We start from the raw sequence: 23,516 nt of genomic DNA, 5'->3' as shown, positions 1-23,516 counted from the left end.
TGGGAGCTCTGTCTTCAAGATAGTTGGGTCCACAAATTATGCCACAAGTGAAGAACTGCCCGCTTATATATCATCTGTGGCGACAGGAGCATGATTAACTGTGGGTAATATGGGCAGAGTTAGGCTTTCTCAATCTTGTTAGGGCTGAGGCAGAAAAAGAAGATACTGTATCGCTAATGGCAGCATCCCCTTTTGTCCTAGAATGGTATTGCCTACCTTCCCAGAACCAGGATAGTGGTCCCCAGGTATGGATTTGTGAAACATGGTGTCCAGAACTCACATATTCCACAAATAAATATGTTTGGTTATAAATATTGACATCAATTTTAGTCTTGCCATGTCCATGTGCAAGAAATATATCCGACAGAAGTATGGCATTAGTAGGTGCACCCTGGATCAGTTCAGTACATCAGGCAGAGGCCCTGGTCCTCCAAAGCCCTTAATTAGATTATTGGGTGATGGACGGCAAAGACATGTAAGTGAGTTGCAGGGAAGTTGTCTAAGGTTTTCAGTAAAATAGGAGAAAAAACCCTCTATATATATAGATATAGATATAGATATAGATATATATAGATATAGATATAGATATATATATATATATATATATATATAGATATATATATATATACACTGTATTTATATGTATGTATATACAGGGGAACCTCGTATTGTGAGGATAATTTGTTCCGGAAACGTGATCTTATATCAAAGTGAATGGAAACTCAGATAATTAATTTCACAACCCACAAATATTTATATAAAAATGATTAATACAAAATATAAAGTAAAAATGTATAAAACAAAATAACCTGCACTTTACCTTTGAAAAGAATCGGGCTGGTGTAAGAGATACAAGAGAGGAGGAGGATTATTGTGTAGGATGACTTTCACTGCAATTCACGCAATCACACGAGAAGCAATTTTTCTACATCTTTCAGATCACAGGTCCGTTGCTTTGATACTGTGGTGACTCCTTTTGCTTCATCCATACCCCTTATTTCTTCTCTCTTCTTTAATATTGTGCAAATTGTTAACACAGACTTGTTATAAAATCTTGCAATGACAAAAGGCAGAAGGCGGCATGGCTCTACCGAACTTCCAGTTTTATTAGTGGGCAGCAAATGTACAGGCAATAAGAACCTGGACACAAATAGAAGAACATACACAGGCATGGACCGCAATAGAAGTAAAATCCTGCAGTATTTCTTTGTATTCCTTGCTCTGTGCTCCAATAAGTACACGTTATCGGCAATATACAAATAACCTAATTGTGCGCCACTCACTTAGAATCTGGAACCAATGTAGAAAGCATTTTAAGACGGAGAAGCTTCTATCTGTGGCATCTCTGCAAGAGAACCACCTCTTTCAACCTTCACAAACATATGCAGTTTTTAATATCTGGAAAAAATTTGGAATTGACTTGCTTAGAGATAGATAGATACTTTATTAATCCCAAGGGGAAATTCACATCTTTATATAGACAACGTCTTTGCATCCTATGAACAATTACATTCCAAATTTAACATTCTAGCTACACATTTCTTTCACTATCTTCAAATCAGGAACTTTGTTAAACAGAACCTTCCAGATTTTCCTCATCTTGCACCCTCATCCATGCTGGAAAAAATATTGCTCAATCTCAAGGACTTAGACTCCATCTCTACAATATATAAAATCATTTTACAATCCCTCCCTTTCAAAGATCCAAGAGGACACTGGGAAAAAGATCTCAATTAATATACAAGAAAAGGAGTGGAAAGTAGCAATGCAGAGAATTCACTCGAGCTCCATATGCGCAAAGCATACAATTATACAACTCAAAATTATATATCGAGCACATCTGTCTCGACTAAAACTCTCCAAAATGTTTCCAGGGCATGATCCAACCTGCGAACGTTGCAACCAAGTTCCAGCCTCACTGGGTCATATGTTTTGGTCCTGCACCAAATTAACATCATTCTGGACCAAAATTTTTAATTACCTTTCAGACAGCCTTGGACTCACAATCCCTCCTAACCCATTAACAGCTGTGTTTGGGGTTCTTCCAGAGGGCTTAAAGTGGAGAAAGACAAACAAATTGTGATTGCATTCACTACACTTTTGGCACGCAGACTGATTCTGATAAACTGGAAGAACCCAAACTCTCCTCTTTTAAGTCAGTGGGAAACCGATGTGTTATATTATTTGAATATACAAATTGTACAAATACTCGGAGGATCCGTACAGACTTTTTTCAAAACATGGCAGGATCTAATCAGTAACATTTTAAAATAAGGTCATGAAGCACAGAGAATTTATTAATTTAGTTATGTTTATAAGCTTTAAATTTTACGCCGTTTGGCTTGCTGTCTCTCTCAGGGGTGGGGATCGATCTGTTCTTAACTAAATTTTTCTTTTTGTAAAAACTTGATTGCTTTGTATGGATTGCAATAAAATTAATTAAAAAATAAAATCTTGCAATGTCGACCACTTGCATACCTCGTTCGTGCTTCTGAATGATTTCCTTTTTAACTTCCACTGTGATCATCTCCTTCTTCTTAGTACCTTTTCAACCTTTTTCTTCATGGGGGGCCATTTTCGCACACACACTTACTGTAACAGTATATGCGAGCACAGATGTTGACTATACGAGTGAGCCACAATCCCACAGTGAGTGAGTAAGAAAGAGAAGTTGTGATCACGTGAGGCTCAGCAGATGAAGCGTATGCATACTACTTGTATTGCAAGATCTCGCTCGTTCATCAAGTCAAAATGTATTAAAATTTCTTGCTCGTCTTGCAAAACACTGGCAGACCAAATTACTCGCAATCCAAGGTTCCACTATGTGTGTATGTATGTACAGTGCATCCTGAAAGTATTCACAGCGCATCACTTTTTCCACATTTTGTTATGTTACAGCATTATTCCAAAATGAATTAAATTCATTTTTTTCCTCAGAATTCTACACACAACACCCCATAATGACAACGTGAAAAAAGTTTACTTGAGGTTTTTGCAAATTTATTAAAAATAAAAAAACTGAGAAATCACATGTACATAAGTATTCACAAACTTTGCCATGAAGCTCAAAATTGAGCTCAGGTGCATCCTGTTTCCCCTGATGATCCTTGAGATGTTTCTGCAGCTTAATTGGAGTCCTCCTGTCATAAATTTAGTTGATTGGACATGATTTGGAAAGGCACACACCTGTCTATATAAGGTCCCACAGTTGACAGTTCATGTCAGAGCACAAACCAAGCATGAAGTCAAAGGAATTGTCTGTAGACCTCCAAGACAGGATTGTCTCGAGGCACAAATCTGGGGAAGGTTACAGAAATATTTCTGCTGCTTTGAAGGTCCCAATGAGCACAGTGGCCTCCATCATCCATAAGTGGAAGAAGTTCGAAACCACCAGGACTCTCCCTAGAACTGGCCGGTCATCTAAACTGAGCGATCGGGGGAGAAGGGCCTAAGTCAGGGAGGTGACCAAGAACCCGAAGGTCACTGTGTCAGAGGTCCTCTGTGGAGAGAGTAGAACCTTCCAGAAGGACAACCATCTCTGCAGCAATCCACCAATCAGGCCTGTATGGCAGAGTGGCCAGACGGAAGCCACTTCTTAGTAAAAGGCACATGGTAGCCCACCTGGAGTTTGCCAAAAGGCATCTGAAGGACTCTCAGACCATGAGAAACAAAATTCTCTGGTCTGATGAGACAAAGATTGAACTCTTTGGTGTAAATGCCAGGTGTCACATTTGGAGGAAACCAGGCACCACTCATCACCAGGCCAATACCATCCCTACAGTAGAGCATGGTGGTGGCAGCATCATGCTGTGGGGATGTTTTTGAGCGGCAGGAACTGAGAAACTAGTCAGGATAAAGAGAAAGATGACTGTAGCAATGTACAAGGACATCCTGGATGAAAACCTGCTCCAGAGCGCTCTTGACATCAGACTGGGGCGACGGTTCATCATTCAGCAGGACAACGACCCTAAGCACACAGCCAAGATATCAAAGGAGTGGCTTCAGAACAACTCTGTGAATGTCCTTGAGTGGCCCAGCCAGAGCCCAGACTTGAATCCGATTGAACATTTCTGGAGAGATCTTAAAATGGCTGTGCACTGACGCTTCTCATCCAACCTGATGGAGTTTGAGAGGTGCTGCAAAGAGGAATGGGTGAAACTGGCCAAGGATAGGTGTGCCAAGCTTGTGGCATCATATTCAAAAAGACTTGAGGCTGTAATTGCTGCCAAAGGTGCATCGGCAAAGGCTGTGAATACTTATGTACATGTGATTTCTCAGTTTTTTAATTTTTAATAAATTTGCAAAAACCTCAAGTAAACTTTTTTCACGTTGGCATTATGGGGTGTTGTGTGTAGAATTCTGAGGAAAAAATGAATTTAATCCATTTTGGAATAAGGCTGTAACATAACAAAATGTGGAAAAAGTGATGCGCTGTGAATACTTTCCAGATGCACTGTGTGTGTGTATGTGTATATTTATTTATTTATTGGAGACTGGCCCGGCCACAGACAGGCAGACACGCTGGTTTCACCACGCACATGTTTATTATGCACTAGCAAAATACCCGCTCTTCGCAGCGGAGAAGTAGTGTGTTAAAGAAGTTATGAAAAAGAAAAGGAAACATTTTAAAAATAACGTAACATGATTGTCAATGTAATTGTTTTGTCACTGTTATGAGTGTTGCTGTCATATATATAATATATATACTTTGTGTGTGTGTGTGTGTGTGTGTGTGTGTGTGTGTGTGTGTGTATATATATATATATATATATATATATATATATATATATACAAACACACACACACACTGGTGTGAAAAACTATTTGCCCCCTTCCTGATTTATTTCTTATTCCTTTGCATGTTAGTCACACAAAATGTTTCTGATCATCAAACACATTTAACCATTAGTCAAATATAACACAAGTAAACACAAAATGCAGTTTTTAAATGATGGTTTTTATTATTTAGGGAGAAAAAAAAAACCCAAACCTACATGGCCCTGTGTGAAAAGTAATTGCCCCTTGTTAAAAATGACCTAACTGTGGTGTATCACACCTGAGTTCAATTTCCGTAGCCACCCCCAGGCCTGATTACTGCCACACCTGTTTCAATCAAGAAATCACTTAAATAGGAGCTGCCTGACACAGAGAAGTAGACCAAAAGCACCTCAAAAGCTAGACATCATTATATAATAATATATATATATATATATATATATATATTTATATATATATATATATATATTTATTTATATATATATATATATATTTATTTATATATATATATATATATATTTATTTACATATATATATATATATTTATTTATATATATATATATATATATTTATTTATATATATATATATATATATATATTTATATATATATATATATATATATATATATTTATTTATATATATATATATATATATATATTTATTTATTTATATATATAATTTATATATATATATAAATTATATATTATTATATATATATATATTGATGCATGGAAGTGATCACTCGCACTGTGTTCAGTCAGTTCACGTGAGCTGCTCTCTTGTGTGATGTTGCGATGTCCACGGCTTTATTTAATGTTAGCTAAGACCCGGCACTTAAAAGTTTCTTGCTACAGCAATTTTAACTCCGTTACAAAGTGATCCAAAGTCTCGTTTATACCTCGTGTTTTCTCATTAAACTTGTATTTCGCGAATAAAGTATTCGATGAAGGCATGACAAACGGCAGTGGGAGCGTGTCCATAAACTTAATTTAAACTTATGGTTTACACCGTGCTTTGTTTCCGCAGTAGCTGCACTTATGAATAAGCTTGTATGCGTTTTTCTTCAGCGCTCTTTGGGAGCTCTTCCTTCTTTTCTATGTACTGCGTTCACAGTCGGTTCACGTGATTATGTGGGAGGCGTGATGATGTGACACGCAGCTCCGCCCCCCACAGCCATCGAGCTAAAGTCCATTACAGTATATGGAGAAAAATAGGTTCCAGTTATGACCATTACGCGTAGAATTTCTAAATGAAACCTGCCCAACTTTTGTAAGTAAGCTGTAAGGAATGAGCCTGCCAAATTTCAGCCTTCTACCTACATGGTAAGTTGGAGAATTAGTGATGAGTGAGTGAGTCAGTGAGGGCTTTGCCTTTTATTAGTATAGATTCTATGTACAAAGTCCAGTGCCACACAAACCGCACAAGTCCCCAAAGTCCTGGCCTCTTCACACTGCCTTACGCTCTTAAGGCCGCTTCCTTGCCTCGTCCAACAAGTACTGTCTTTCTCCTCTCCCGACTCCATCCCTGAATGAAGGGAGGCGGCCCCTTTTATACACACCAAGGATGTGCTCCTGGTGCTTCCCAGCAATCTCCCACCGACACACCCCAGTGTGGCGGAAGTGCCGGCTGTATCCCCGGAAGCACTCCGGGTGTCCCTGCTCATCTTCCCCCCAGCACTTCCGGGTGTGGCAGAAGTGCTGAGGTCCAGGGTCTCCAAGGCATTGAGGCACCCCCTGGTGGTGACCACTGGCCCCTACATGGTGGAGCTTCAAAGCTCTGTACCTGTGGCCCCCAAAGGTACCAGGGTGGTTGCCCCCACATGGTCTGGGGAAGGCGTAAGCGTGTCCCAGCCGGGTCGCCACTCCAGCCATCTCTGACAATCTATATATATATATATATATATATATATATATATATATATACTAAAATACCAAGGCTTGGCAGTAGAAGTAGTGTGTTAAAGAAGTTATGAAAAAGAAAAGGGAACATTTTAAAAATAAAGTAACATGATTGTCAATATACAGTAATTGTTTTGTGAGTGTTATGAGTGTTGCTGTCATCAAGGATTTGATTATCATTATTTCTTTCAATCAGGTTCGTATTTGTAGGATGTGTTGTGTTCAAGTTACATTCCGTGTCTGTCAATCGTTGTAAAGATAAGAGGTTTCATTCATCGATTCGTTTCTTACTGCATTAATAAACAGCTCATCTTCGTCTTTATCTGAGACATGACACACTGCATGCACGGGTTTTTTTTTTTTTTACACTGTCTTCCTTTAGCGGGGCATTGACTTTTTCCACCATGTGCTTTGTTACCGCAGTAGCTGCACTTATGAATTTGCTTGTATGTATCACATGTTTCATATTTTTTTTGCTGCCTCCTCAATTGTGTAATTCGGTTTTTTTTTCAGCACTCTTTGGAACTGTTGCTTTTTGTCTGTGCACTGCGTCATTTCACGTGAGCCGCTCGGTGTACATTGATCGAAGGTTCCCAGCTGTGCTGGTGCCATCTCGTGCGATGTCCATGGCTGTATTTAATGTTAGCTAAGACCCGGCACTTTAAAAGTTTCTCTCGCAGTTTTGCCGAGTTTGTGCCAAACACCACCCTGACCATCTCATCTTCCTCTGCATAAGCACAGTCCTTCACCCGTGAATATTTAGCGGCAGTGTTTCTATTGGTTTGCCGCTGACGGACGGCCTTATATGGGCAGGCACTAAATTACTTGGGAGGCGTAACTCCGCCTCCCACGAGCATCGAGTAGAAGTCTATTATAGTATATGAACGAAAAAATAGGTTCCAGTTATGACCATTATGCGTAGAATTTCGAAATGAAACCTGCCCAACTTTTGAAAGTAAGCTGTAAGGAATGAGCCTGCCAAATTTCAGCCTTCTACCTACACGGGAAGTTGGAGAGTGAGTGAGTGAGTGAGTCAGTCAGTGAGGGCTTTGCCTTTTATTATTATAGATATATATGTGTGTGTGTATGTATGTATGTATGTATGTATGTATGTATGTATGTATGTATATATGTATGTATATATGTATATTTATCTGTAGGTATGTATGTATATGTATATATATGGTTGATATGTGTATATTTATGTATATATATGTAGATGTGTATATCTATATACAGTAATCCCTCCTCGATGAAATCTGCGAAGCAGAAACCATATGTTTGTATGGTTATTTTTATATATTTTAAGACTTTATAAGCTCTCCCACACTGTTAACATTAGAGCCCTCTAGACATGAGATAACACCCTTTAGTCAAAAGTTTAAACTGTGCTCCATGACAAGACAGAGATGACAGTTCTTTCTCACAATTAAAAGAGCAGAGAATGTCATAGAGAGAGATGCGAGATAAAAGCAAAAAATCAATATGTGCTTTTAAGTATGCCGAAGCACCACGATAAAGCGGCATTTTTTTGAGGAGCGTCCATATCCTCTAGGCAAACAGCCCCTCTGCTCACACCCCCACCGTCAGGCACAGAGAATGTCAGAGAGGGTGAGAGAGATAGAAAAGCAAACAATCAAGCACCGCGTGGGAAGCATATCTTATATCATTGAGTAGTTTTAGTTAATATGTAATACATGCTCTGATTGGGTAGCTTTTAAGCCATCCGCCAGTAGCGTCCCTTGTATGAAATCAACTGGGCAAACAAACTGAGGAAGCATGTACCATAAATTTTAAAAGACCCATTGTCCGCAGAAATCCGCGAACCAGTGCAAAATCCGTGATATATATTTAGATATGCTTACATTTATATATGACATATATATGACAGCAACACTCATAACAGTGACAGAACAATTACTTTGACAATCATGTTTCATTATTTTTATAATGTTTCCTTTTATTTTTCATAACTTCTTTAACACACTACTTCTCCGCTGCGAAGCGCGTGTATTTTGCTAGTTTTTATATATTTTAAGCCCTTAGAAACTCTCCCACACTGTTTATAAATATTCTCCGTACAGTTATTCCATAAACCCTCGTTTATCGCGGTTAATCCGCTCCAAACAGATAAATGAATTTCCACGAAGTAAGATTCTTTATTTATAAATCTAATATTTTCGCAGTTAGAGCATAGAAACCCTGTTTACAACCTTCTAAATAAGTTTTTTAACATTATTAGAGCCGTCTAGACATGAAATAACACTCTTTAGTCAAAAGTTTAAACTGTGCTCCATGACAAGACAGAGATGACAGTTCTTTCTCACAATTAAAAGAATGCAAACATATCTTCCTCTTCAAAGGAGTGCTGTCAGGAGCAGGGAATGTCGAGAGAGAGAGAAAATTAACAAAAATCATTAGGGCTGTTGGGCTTTTAAGTAAACGAAGCACCGCGATAAAGCCTCTGCAATGAAGGGATCAATGTGAAGGTAGTCTTTTCAGCATTTTTTAGAGGAGCATCCATATCTTCTAAGCAAACAGCCCCTCTGCTCAAACCTCCTCCGTCAGGAGCAGAGAATGTCAGAGAGAGTGAGAGAGGCAGAGAAAAGCAAACAATCAAAAATCAATACGGGCTGTTAGAACTTTGAAGTGTGCGAAGCACCGCATGGGAAGCATATCGTATATCATTGAGGAGTTTTATTTAATACGTAATACATGCTCTGATTGGATAGCTTCTCAGCCATCCGCCAATAGCGTCCCTTGTATGAAATCAACTGGGCAAACAAACTGAGGAAGCATGTACAATAAATTAAAAGACCCATTGTCCGCAGAAATCTGCGAACCAGCGAAAAATCCGTGATAGATATTTAGATATGCTTACATTTAAAATCCGCGATGGAGTGAAGCCGCGAAAGTCGAAGCGTGATATAGCGAGGGATCACTGTACTCGGAGGATCCGTACAGACTTTTTTCAAAACATGGCAGGATCTAATCAGTAATATTTTAAAATAAGCTCATAAAGCACAGAGAATTTACTAATTTAGTTATGTTTACAAGCCTTAAATTTCACGCCGTTTGGCTTGCTTTCTCTCTTAGGGGTGGGGATCGTTCTGTCCTTAACTCAATTTTTCTTTTTGTAAAGACTTAATTGATTTGTATGGATTGCAAAAAAATTAACAAAGAAGGAAAAAAAAATTACATTCATAGACACGCTGCTGCTAAATATTTGCAGGAAAATCCACAACTTAATACCGGGAATGCCGTTTAAACATCTTAGATTCACGAGTACCGATTTGGGTAGTGATCACTTCGATGAATGAAACCTGTTCAAAAAACGCATTACACAATTGAGAAGGCAGCAAAAGAATATGAAGCGAGTGACGCATACAAACATACCAGAACACCTCGCGATAGATGAAAATCCATGAAGTAGAAACCATATGTTTGTATGGTTATTTTTATATATTTTAAGCCCTTATAAACTCTCACACACTGTTAACATTATTAGAGCCCTCTAGACATGAAATAACACCCTTTAGTCAAAAGTTTAAACTGTGCTCTATGACAAGACAGAGATGACAGTTCTTTCTCACAATTAAAAGAATGCAAATATATCTTCTCTTCAAAGGAATGCGTGTCAGGAGCAGAGAATGTCAGAGAGAGAGAGAGCGAAAGAAAAGCAAACAATCACAAAAATCAATACGTGCTTTTGGGCTTTTAAGTATGCCGAAGCACCGCGATAAAGCGGCATTTTTTTGAGGAGCGTCCATATCCACTAGGCAAACAGCCCCTCTGCTCACACCCCCTCCGTCAGGCGCAGAGAATGTCAGAGAGAGTGAGAGAGACAGAGAAAAGCAAACTATCAAGCACCACGCGGGAAGCATATCGTATATCATTAAGGAGTTTTAGTTAATACGTAATACATGCTCTGATTGGGTAGCTTCTAAGCCATCCGCCAATAGCGTCCCTTGTATGAAATCAACTGGAGTGAAGCCGCGAAAGTCGAAGCGCGATATAGCGAGGGATCACTGTGTTCATAAGTGCAGCTACTGTGGAGACAAAGCACGGTGTAAACCTTAAGTTTAAATTAAGTTCATAGACACGCTGCCGCTGGCATTTGTCATGCCTATGACGAATACGATATTCGCAAGATACAAGTTTAATGAGAAGACGCAGGGTGTAAACGAGACTTTTGATCACTTTGTAAGGGAGTTAAAATTGCTGTAATGGAGTTGAAATTGTTGGTGAAAGACTGTGCTTGTGCAAACGAATAGGAATGCAAACTGTAAAGCTTAACTTTAAATTAAGTTTATAGACACGCTGCCGCTGGTGTTTGTCATGCCTAAGACAAATACGATATTCGCGAAATACAAGTTTACTGAGAGGATGCAGTGTATAAACGAGACTTTTGATCACTTTCTAACGGAGTTAAAATTGCTGGTAAAGGGCTGTGCTTATGCAAACGAAGACGAGCTGGTCAGGGATAGAATAGTGTTTGGCACAAACTCGGCGAAAGTACGAGAGAAACTTAAGTGCCAAGTCTGAGCTAACATTAAATAAAGCCGTGGACATCGCAAGATCGCACGAGATATTCGCGAGATACAACTTTAATGAGAAGACGCAGGGTATAAAACCTCGATGCTAAAGACCTGGAGAAGTCATGGAGAACATGGAAGGATTAGTTCAGATTATACACTGAACTTGCAATGCCGGAGGCAGAGGAAAACACTAAAGTCAGATTATTCCATTATCTTATTGGAGAGAGTGGCAGAGAATTGTTTCAGGCGCTGACCGGTGATGTATGACCTGATGAGTTAACCATGAGCTTGATGATACGTAAATTTGATGAACATTACAACCCGAAAATAAACGAAACTGTAGAGAGGTTCAGATTTTTTTCAAGAAATCAGGCAAGGGGAGAAAATATAGACAACTAGGTCACAGATCTGAGAGTGTTAGCAGGCACATGCAATTTCGGGGAGATTAAAAGTTCCCTTATACGTGACCGAATTGTGTGCGGAACCAATGATGCAAGTTTGCAACAAAGATTACTGCGAGAAGACAAACTGACTTTAGAGAGGTGTATACAAATATGCAGAGCCATAGAGCTGTTGAAGGAGAACAGCAGAAAAGTCACACGAGCTTCCCTATTCTATACTTCTCCCAGTGCGTCTCTCTAAACCCTCCGTGCGGGAATATTATCATAACAATGATCTTATTGTTACACCTTCTACATGCACCCAACCGTCCTTATTATGGAGTCTTCCTTGCTTTACCGCTGGCAGCTTTCCATTTCCATTTACCTTACTAGCTCTTTATTTAAACAGTTTTCCTTCTCACTTTTCCGCTCCTTCGCTGTCTTCTCCCTTTTCGTTCAAAATATGCACCTCCTTGACTTTTTACAGTCAGTTCCCCTTACGTCACACCATGGTACGTTTAGCACAAGTTAATACCGGGAATGCCTGTTAAACATCCTACATTCACGAGTAGCGATTTAGGTAGTGAACATTTCAATGAACGAAACCTGTTATCTTTACAATGGTTGAAAAACACGGAATGTAACTTGAAAACAGCACATCCTCCAAATACGAACCTGATTGAAAGAAATAATGATAATCAAATCCTTGATGACAGCAACACTCATAACAGTCGCAAAACAATTACATTGACAATCAGGTTACGTTATTTTTAAAATGTTTTCTTTTTCTTAACTTCTTTAACACACTACTTCTCTGCTGTGAAGCGTGGGTATTTTGCTAGTGTGTATATGTATGTGTGTGTATATCTATATCTATATCTATATCTATATATATATATATATATATATATATATATATATATATATATATATATATATATACTAATAAAAGGCAAAACACTCACTCACTGACTCACTCACTGACTCATCACTAATTCTCCAACTTCCCGTGTAGGTAGAAGGCTGAAATTTGGCAGGCTCATTCCTTACAGCTTACTTACAAAAGTTCGGCAGGTTTCATTTCGAAAGTCTACGCCTAATGGTCATAACTGGAAGGTATTTTCTCCATTAACTGTAATGGAGTTGAGCTGGAAAGACGGGGGCGGAGTTTGTGTGACATCATCACGCCTCCCACGTAATCCGTGAACTGACTGTCAACGCAGTACGTAGAAAACCAGGAAGACCTCCAAAAGCGCTTAAGAAAACATGCATTATATAATTGAGAAGGCAGAGAAACAATAAGAAGCGAGCGAGTGACGTATACTACCACTAGCAAAATACCCGCGCTTCGCAGCGGAGAAGTAGTGTGTTAAAGAAGCAATGAAAAGAAAAGGAAACATTTTGAAAATAACGTAACCTGATTGTCAATGTAATTGTTTTGTCACTGTTGTGAGTGATGAGTGTTGTTGTCATATATATATATATATATATATATATATATATATATATATATATATATATATATATATATATATATATATACATATATATATATATATATATATACATACATACACACACACATATATAAACATATATATACATATACATACATATCTACATATATACACACACAGCTATTTCAGATCAGTGCAATACGCTGTTTGTTAAAACGGTTGACTCCGCTCTTACGTGCAATAAAAATCAAATCATTCAGTTGTCTTTGCTCATATGTCATTTTAGAGCTGGACGCCTGGCATCTTTTTTGGCCACAAGTTCGTTTCTGTTTGGTGTGAGGTTCTGTGTTGTGGAGATTCTCAGGATGGATTGCAGGTGCTCATCAGTGAGGCGACTCCTGTGTGCTGTTTTGTTAGTCTTTATCACTGAGAAGAGCTTCTCACACAGATATGTGCTACCAAACATGCACAAGGTTCGAGCGCATGTAGACGGACTTTTTGTTCTTCAAAGTCACCAAAGCGCCGTGCAAACTCAGTGCGCAATAACTCTAGTAAGCGGTAAGTGTTCGCAAGGCAGCTGAAGCGCTGCATTATGGGATCTGTAGTTTATTGTGTTACCAGCGCTTCATATACCCGGCTTTAATAACAATAATACAGTATATAAAATGATCTCGGGCCGGATATAATTACACGGTCGGATGTGGCCCGCGCCCTTGAGTTTGACACATATGGACTAAATAGAACTTGAAAAGATATATTTTTTCAAATGTGATCGCGCAATTCAGATAGAGTTGACGCGCACTACAGCCTGCATGCCTCAATGAGTCATCCTCCCCTCGCTCTTACTTTTTTACCGTTCATCTAATGAATACACTGAGTATGGCTTTACCAAAACAATCATTGATGGCGAATAAAGTATCCATTATTCGAGTATGTAGAGCGGGATATATATATATATATATATACACCCGCGTATCATCGCAGCGGAGAAGTAGTGTGTTAAAAAGGTAGAAAAGAAAAGGGAACATTTTAAAAATAACGTAACATGACTGTCAATATACAGTATTTGTTTTGTGAGTGTTACTGAGTGTTGCTGTCATCAAGGATTTGATTATCATTATTTCTTTCAATCAGGTTCGTATTTGTAGGATGTGTTGTGTTCAAGTTACATTCCGTGTTTGTCAATCGCTGTAAAGATGACAGGTTTCATTCATCGATTCGCTTCTTACTGCATCAATAAACAGCTCGTCTTCTTCTTTATCTGAGACCTGACACACTGCATGCACGGGTTTTTACACTGTCTTCCTTTAGCGGGACATTGACTTTTTCCACCGTGTGCTTTGTTTCCACAGTAGCTGCATTTATGAATATGCTTATCAGACGCTTCATATTTTTGCTGCCTTTTCAATTGTGTAATTCGGTTTTGTTCAGCTCTTTGGAACTGTTGCTTTTATCTGTGCACTGCGTCAGTTCACGTGAGCCACTCGGTGTACTTGCATCGAAGGTTCCCAGCTGTGCTGGTGCCATCTCGTGCTATGTCCATAGCTTTATTTAATGTTACCTTAGTCCTGGCACTTAAAACTTTCTCTCGCAGTTTCGCTGAGTTTGTGTCAAACACCACCCTGACCATCTCATCTTCCTCTCCATAAGCACAGTCCTTCACCCGTGAATATTTACCCGTGGCAGTTTGCTATTGGATTGCCGCTGACGGACGGCCTTATATGGGCAGGCACTAAATTACAAACGCCAGCGCAGCCTGTCTATGAACTTAATTTAAAGTGTAGGTTTACATCGTGCTTTGTTTCCGAAGTAGCAGAACTCATGAATATGGTTGTATATGTCACTCGCTCGCTTCTTATTGTTTCGCTGCCTTCTCAATTATATAATGCATGTTTTCTTCAGCGCTTTTTTGAGGTCTTCCTGATTTTCTATGTGCTGCGTGATTACGTGGGAGGCGTGATGATGTCACACGAAACACCGCCCCGGCGTTGAAGCTCATCTCCATTACAGTAAATGGAGAAAAACGGCTTCAAGTTATGACCATTACGCGTAGAATTTCGATATAAAACCTGCCCAACTTTTGTAAGGAAGCTGTAAGGAATGAACCTGCCAAATTTCAGCCTTCCACCCACACGGGAAGTTGGAGAATTAGTGATGAGTCAGTGAGTGAGTCAGTGAGTGAGTGAGGGCTTTGCCTTTTATTAGTATAGATATTCATGAGTGCTGCTACCTCGGAAAGAAAGCAAGGTGTAAACCTAAACTTTAAATTAAGTTCATAGACAGGCTACCGCTGGCGTTTCACATGCCCACAGGTAATGCGGGATACAAGTTTAATGAGAGGACGCAGGATATAAACGAGAGTTTTGATCACTTTGTAACTAAGTTAAAATTGTAGGTGAAGGGGTGTGCTTATGACGGTTAAGGCGGGTGGGGGAGTCACGTCATCATCTCCCCTCCCATTCATCTCATTTCGCTCTGAGCTGAGCTCCGCGGCTAACGCCGTCTTCCGAAGCAACTTCGTCAGACTGCCACCAAATACTCACAGAAAAATCCACAAGTTAATACACACGCTGTCTCTAGAGCTTCTCCACACTGAATCCTCCAGGCACTACTTACAAAAGGTTACATTGACAATCGTGTTACGTTATTTTTAAAATCTTTCCTTTTCTTAGCACAAGCACAGCTGAGAAGCTTCGATGCATGTGCTCCATAACGCGTTAAAAAATAATGCATTTAATCACACTTTGCATTACAAGCAAAGGGGGCTTTTGTCAATGCATGATTTCCTGGTACACCGATTACATTGATCAGCGCATCCTGATTCATTTTACCCTCGCACCACCTTAGTTTGAGAAGAAGTATGAAAAATATGAGGTTAACACAGAAAAACAGATCACCAATTCAAGCTTTATGAATAATCGATTCGCCATCAATAATTGTTTTGGTAAAGCCATCCTCCTTCCATTTTATAATTTTTCCGCCACTAGCCATGATTAAATGAACGGTAAAAAGTAAGAGCGAAGTGAGGGTGACTTATTTAGGCAGGAATATATATGACAGCAACACTCATGACAATGTCAATCATGTTACGTTATTATTAAAATGTTTCCTTTTCTTTTTCATTACTTCTTTAACACACTACTTCTCCGCTGCGAGGCACGGGTATTTTGCTATATATATAATATATGAATTACCTCCAAAGAGCGCTGAGACTTTTGATGATATGAACGTGTGTACAAAAGGGGCCTCCTGCCCAGCAAAAGTCGAGCAGCCAGCGCGCGTGCATAGCTGTGCCGGCCTTTGAGACGCTGACTGCGCTTCTGCTTTAAGTCAAAGTGAGCACTTTTAATTTTTTTCATCCTCCCCCTGCGCTATAGCCCAGACAAGTGCAAACACGGGACCCCTTTTCTACACCACGGCAAAATAATATTAAGGCGATTCACACTTTCTTTTGCACGTATACGATTATGAGGTCCTAAACTCGGATTATGAAGACACGCACATGAGTGGAGGACTGATAGTGCCATCACAGCCGATTAATGGTGGGGACGTCTCACCAGTCTACACAAGACCCACCGCGACTGTCCCCAAAAGGCGATCATAACGCCAGCGAACACATCTCTCTATACTATATAAAAGAAAAAGGCAACTTTCCTTTCTTTACACCTTTTTTCCTTTTATGCCAAACCAAAGCCTTTATCTCTTAACACTGCAGAGGACACAAAAATAATTTTCTTTAATTGCGGTAAGGCACATTACCAGAGGCACAAATTTGAACGTTCACATAGAAAATGTAATTTCTATACCACAGCCGTCGTGTAGCGCCTTTCAAAAGGGATCTACTACTGAGAGATGATCCATATACATTTTAGCTGCTGTTAGTTACTTACCTGTTGTGTTACACAGTCTTTAAACTGTAGTTTACCCGCAACCACTCCAGTAGTGCTCAATGTACCTGTACTTCTTAAAACGTTAATGTTTTACTGTTTAATAACTTATAGACTATATTTTATTATTTTTCCCTTGCACTCAGTGACCAAAGCTATACACACACATATAGACACATACAAACATGTATATGTATGTGTATATATATGTATGTATGTGTGTGTGTGTGTATATATATATATATATATATATCTATCTATATCTATATCTATATCTATATATACACACACACACACATATATATAATTTGTGTGTGTGTGTGTATATATGATGTAGATAGGTATGTATATATATGTGTATATGTAGTTATGTAAATAGATATGAAGATATGTATGTATGTGTGTGTGTGTGTGTATATATATATATGACAGCAGCAATCCAAGCTGTGAGAAAACAGTAAAAAGGAGGCGTCAGGCGTGGTGGTACATTTTCTGATGCAGCTAGGCGAAAATAACTTTGTGGCGCTGCCACCAAATACACAAAACAATTACTTTGGCAATCATGTTACACTATTTTTAAAATGTTTCCTTTTCTTTTTCATAACTTCTTTAACACATGACATCTGCTGGCTGGTATTTTGATATATATATATATATATATATATATATATATATATATATATATCACAGCGACACTCATAACAGTGACAAAACAATTACATTGACAATCATGTTACGTTATTTTTAAAATTTTTCCTTTTCTTTTTCGTACCTTCTTTAACACACTACTTCTCCTTGGTATTCTGCTAGTATATATATATATATATATATATATATATATATATATATATATATATGTATACATATATATATGCATGTATACATATATATATGCATGTATACATATATATATATATATATATATATATATATGCATGTATACATATATATATATATATGCATGTACTTGACAGATTGTAAATGCACATTTTTTTACAGAAGAAATAATCATAATGTAGTGTGTGTGTCTGTTTTTTTTTTTTTTTCTTTAAACTTTGACCAATAACATTTTTATGGTTTCAGCTCTGCATTAACAAGTTGTGAACCTCGTACCAGAGGCCGAGGTGTTCAGTTGCTGTCTAGTGTGATTCAGCAATGTTATGCTAATCTACAGGAGGAAGAAGGTGAGAAAAAAAATTGCTCAGAATTTGTAAAGCTAGTATGCTCCATGTATGGATGATAACTTGTGCAAATAAAAAAAATGATAAATTGGAAACCTTTTTCAAACAAATCAAATTAATTTGGAAATTACGATCAAATGAACTTTTTAATTATTTGTCATATAATAATAATAATAACTTGTTACATGCACTTATTTTAACCGGTAGTTTGGGGACTGCGGCTCACACTTGGATGTTATATGTCTCTGCCTTTAACTCAATATGCAATCACTTAAACAGCCTGTACTACAGTAAAAAAAAAAATGACATGTAAACAACTGTAATATAGCTCTGTCCTTGGAATGGTTTCACCGTAGAAAAGTCTGGTATATTAAGAGTGTTAAGAGTCAATTTAAAATAAAGATTTGATTAGGAATACTGCCTATCTAGTGGGCTGCAGCCTAGTTTTTTCCCTAGTGTTGCCTGGCATATTGATTTTTCAAAACCCACAATTTCTGAATGCATTTACTAAATTTAATAGGATCCAAGCCATGATTTTATTTTCCTTGTTTCTTTGCTTTTATTTTTTTTTTTACTGAAAGATGCACGAATTTAATCAAAAATGTCTCAGTCCCCTGTTTTTGTCTTGTACTTTTCAGAGAGGGGTGCATTCAGAGGATTGGGTGCAGTTTAATTGCATTGATTTCATATTATATCAAGAGTACTTTTTTGATAGTGCCTTCATAGAAAGCGAGTGTACTTGATTAATTAATTAATTAATCTTTATAAATGGAAACCAATTTTATTTACTCTTTTAAACAGTCAAGCAGGTGTTATGTATTCAGTAACTCTGAGCATAGCAGATGGCTCACTGGAATAATCATGGCACTAGAAAAATTTTGTTTAACCCCTTTCTAATCTTTTATTTGTTACTGCATAAAACAGTAGTACATTACCAATAAATGCCACATATCACAGAGCAGAGGTATGTATTCTATTAATAGCTGATATTACAGAAGTAATGAATGCAGATTTTGTATAAAGTTAGTTCAAGATTTTGGTGCAGTAAGCAAACTTGACTCTCTGTACAAATATTAGCCAGGATTCTGATCACAAAGTTTGTAAATACCAAACAAACAAAAGCATTCATCTCCAGTCTTTTGAATTTGTTTTTTGTGGCTGAGGTTTGTTTTAAAGATCAATTTGCATGGCTGCTAGTATTTGTTAGTTATGTCAGCATTGATTTATGATGGTTTTAATTTATAAATTGGTAGCTTGGTGTTATTTTGAAATATAAAGTTTATTAGAGTTATTGTGTAAATGCTAAACATTTTCTTTTAAGTGGTTTTGGCTTACTAATCAAATTCTGACATGAATTGCATATGCATGTGTACACGTCTTAATACTGAAAAAAGTGATTTTCATATGTGTGTATATAATATCACTCAACACTGTTTCTATTTTTACAGTTCAAGTTCTTACAAAATTTTATGAGAACAGGTTAAAAGATCATTATATCATCACACCACATGTTTTACAAGGGCTTAAGTCTTTGGTGAGTAAATGTGAATGTATTTGCTTTAACTAATTTATTGCATATACAATTTATCCTATACATAATTATTTGAATAAAATTTCCATTTTGTCATTAAAAACATTTTACAAAAGATAAGGTACAGTTTATGGTGCTAGATGCAATAGATATTTATCTTTTAATTATGGCTAAAGTTTTGGAACCTCCTAACTCCCATCAATTTTATACTACTTTCCATAGACAATGTCCACAGCATTGCCTTCTGGCCTTGCAGTCTCCATTCTGGGATCTCTGTTTCAAGATATCCATGTACAGGTAGCTATTTTGTCTGTGTGTGCTGTTGACCTGATTAACACTGATGTCCACAAAAAATCAGTTTTACTGTTTAATGGCCAAATGATTGCAAAATTGCTAGCAGCTTTTAGACAGAAGCAGATAATAGATGAAAGTGAATTTTGATGTCATGGCTGACATAGCTTTTGTTTATTTTTCAGTCACTGATGCAGGCCGAACGTTTCTGTGTTTATAGCATCTTACTCAACTTAATGGATTCTTGTGAAGAAGGTATGAAAGGGAAGTAATTAAAAATAACTTCCTGCTAAATATATTCTCATCAGCCACTCAATATTTTTTGCATATTCATGAATTTGATTAAATTTATTATGGAAACTACAGACACACTTGTAAAGTTGAATATATCTTTGGAATGCTTATTGGAATATATTTTATCAATGAGCCAAAATATACTGTTCAAAAAAATCGAGGAAACCTGTAGCTGCCGAAATAAGGTGTGGTCAAGCACAGATAAAACGTGGGTCGAAAGAAATCTCACAGTCCAAAAGTTTGTTTATAAAACAAACTAGTGAAAGTTAAAAGCAAATAATCCACACAAGAATAAAAGAAAAAATAGTTACACACTTAGAATAAAAGGCAAAAAAAGGGAAAAAATGTATCTTGTCTTAAACTTAGCTTTTCTTGAAAAACTTTATAGTTATTTCTGTACTTATAAGTTATTTACTTCTTCTCTACTTAAAGATTCTTAAATTCTTATATACTTAAAGATTCTTAGCTGCTTCTTCTGTATGCTTTAAGCATACGGCACAGCACACAAATTAAGTGCTGTTTTCTTACATATTTACTTCACACACATTCAAAAGGCCCGTAGACCGGTTGGCACTTAGGCATGTGCCCAGGCATGGTTTAAAACCTTATGCCTTCCACACCTTGCACAAGGCAAGGCTGGTCACTAACTGAAGATTATTGTTTTACTCAAGGCTGTTAGAAATGGTAGGAATATACCAATACAATTCTATTTACGGGGGTTATAGGAACCTCCCATAGGTTATGCATAGTCATCCAGTAAAATATTCAAGAATCTTATAGAACTAGGAAAATGGCTCTCGCAGAACCCTGAATCATATAACACCATGTCAGTTAAGCTTTAGGGATAACAACCTCTCCACTTTGGTGCAAATGAAAGTGACAACAGGTGCACTGGAGAGACACCCTCAGAAAGGGAATTGTTTTGCAGGTGGTGGCCTCAGATAATTACTCTCACCTTGTCCTTCCTGACTGATTCTTCTCTAGTTTTGCATTTTAATAGTGTTTTTGTCACTACTGGTAGCAAGAGGCAGTACCTGCAGCTGATTCAGGGTGCACAGATAGTCTAACTCCTCCAGAGTGGCACATCCATACGTGCCATTGCAAGAAGGCTTTCTGTGTCTCCCAGCACAGTCAGACGTTATATGAGGAGAGCTGGACGGGGCCTTAGAGGGGCATCAACCCTGCAGCAAGACCATATCTGTTCCTTTGTGCGAGGAGGAACAGAAGGAGCAATTGTTAGAAACAGACTCCATGATAGTGGCATGAGGTCCCGATGTCCTCTGGTGGTACCTGTGCTCACAGCCCATCCCCATGCAGCTTGATTGGCTTTCGCCAGAGAATACACAATTGGCAGGTCCACCGTTGGTGCCCTGTTATCTTCACAAGTGTAAATAGGCTCACACTGAGCAACATGTGAAGGAGTCTGTAGGCACCATGGTGAATGTTATGCATTGTCCAGACCTTAATGCTGGTGCAGTGGGCTCTGAGGTCTTGTGATATAGCGGGTCCGCGGCTCTAAACAGATGGCGAGTTTTTAAATAAATCACCACACTCGCAGCTAAATGAAGGGGCTTGTTAATGTGGTGGGAAAATTTCCCGGGAGCATTGCGGGCGTGGGTGTTTCCACACTGAAGTGCACAGGTGCGGGATCGCTAGTGTTTGTAATTGATGGCCAGGAGCTGCTAATCACCACACCTGTTCCACCAGGGTTGTCTTAACAGCATTATAGGCCTCCGAGCAAAACATTGTACTGGGGTCCCTACCTACACAACCACTCAGCAAGTCACAGCATTCGTAAATTAGCGTGGGGCCCCTAGGCAACTCTCCAGTGTGCCCATGAGTTAGGACAGCCCTTTGTACCACGTACCCATTATAAAAGGGAGAAGCTTGAGTCCGGAGGGGAGAAATAAAGGAAGGAAAAAATGAAAGAGAGTGGAGGTTAGAGGAAGAAGGCAGGAGGCGCTGAGAGTTGGTGCAGGAGCGAGAGAGAGCTGGTTAAGGCAGACAACTGGGAGGAGAGCCCCTGAAAAGAGTGTTTGGCTGAAACTCTGGGGCTGAAAGAAGCGGTTGCTCCAGCTGAGCGCTTCATTGGAGCAGGAGTGACCAGGAGTAAGGGCGGCTCACCGTGTAAGGCAGCAGGAGTCAGGGAGGCTTGGGAGAATGAGCCCCAGTGTGAGCGTTCTGGTCGCTGAGGAACATGAGTCTCAGTCGGTAAAGTAACTGTATATAGCCAGGGGATGGAAGGCAACCAGGAGACCAGGAGAAGGTCAGCTGCAGACGCAGGTAGGGCAACTCCCCCATTGCAAAGCCCATTGGGATAAGCAAGGGAGCCACCAGTTAAATGAAGACGGCATCGGGTGTTTATAAAGGAACTGCTTCCAGCCTATTTACTTTAACCACTTTTCCACTTTTATGACTGCGATTTTCTGGATTATTTATTTATGGAACTTTAAAGCATTGCACTGTGGACACAGTTTTGGTTTTGCTTTTGTTTGTAATAAAAGCACTTGGACTCTTTTACACCATTCCCTTGCTACAAGTGTGATTTGTCCCCATCTGCCAATTCATCCAGTTACATTATCAATGGTATTGGGTTCAAGAGGCTCCCAAAACAAGAAGACAGAGGATGGAACAGGACCCACACCATCGCAGTTCTTCCTGGTGTAAAACAATACCCAGCCTTATGTACTCGGACAGTGTGTATGCAGTTCCTGGATGACGAAGGCATTGATGCCATTAATTGGCCCACATATTCCCCAGACCTGAATCTAATTAAGAACCTTTGGGATGTAATGTATCAGTGCATCTACAAGTAGTGCCACAGACTTATGCAGGAGCTCAATGATGTCCTGATGCTGGTCTGGGAGGAGATCTCCCAGGACACCGTCTGCTGTCTCATCAGCGGCATGCCCAGACATTGTTGCGTACAGGTACAAGGGTACACACTACTGAGTCACATTGTGAGTTGCCGTACTGAAACTCATGCAAGTTAGTCAGTCTGTGATTTCAATTTTTGATTTCTGGTGTGAATATAGCCCTCAGTGGTTTGCTGATTTTGTTTTCCATGGACTGTTGTTACATCATTTTGTTCTGAAAAATTGCATAGTATATTACTCAGTAAAGATTTTCCACCTGAATATTTTGTTTGAGGTCCAATGTGTGTTTTTTGTGTTCCCTTAATTTTTTTGAGCAGAGTAGTTAAATTAGCATTTCACAGATATTATTGACAGTTTCAGAATTATGTTAACTAGCCTATATGCCCTCTACTTTGTCTTTTATTAT

At 38.6% G+C, this 23,516-nt stretch overlaps 1 protein-coding gene across 2 annotated transcripts in view; it reads left to right on the top strand.

Moving 5' to 3' along the window:
• mms19 (MMS19 homolog, cytosolic iron-sulfur assembly component) overlaps positions 1–23,516 on the top strand; it is a 99,748-nt gene that overhangs the window by 8,226 nt on the left and 68,006 nt on the right. For both annotated transcript variants that reach the window (XM_039774342.1, XM_039774332.1), the window contains exons 3-6: positions 18,021–18,121; positions 19,567–19,652; positions 19,872–19,946; positions 20,126–20,195. In XM_039774342.1, coding sequence (XP_039630276.1) covers positions 18,021–18,121; positions 19,567–19,652; positions 19,872–19,946; positions 20,126–20,195 — 332 coding nt within the window. The remainder of the gene's footprint in view (positions 1–18,020; positions 18,122–19,566; positions 19,653–19,871; positions 19,947–20,125; positions 20,196–23,516) is intronic.

Source organism: Polypterus senegalus, chromosome 1 (assembly GCF_016835505.1).
Source record: "Polypterus senegalus isolate Bchr_013 chromosome 1, ASM1683550v1, whole genome shotgun sequence".
Lineage (NCBI taxonomy): Eukaryota > Metazoa > Chordata > Cladistia > Polypteriformes > Polypteridae > Polypterus > Polypterus senegalus.
The sequence above is the reverse complement of the archived record's forward strand: the minus strand, read 5'-3'. Positions and strand labels throughout refer to the sequence as shown.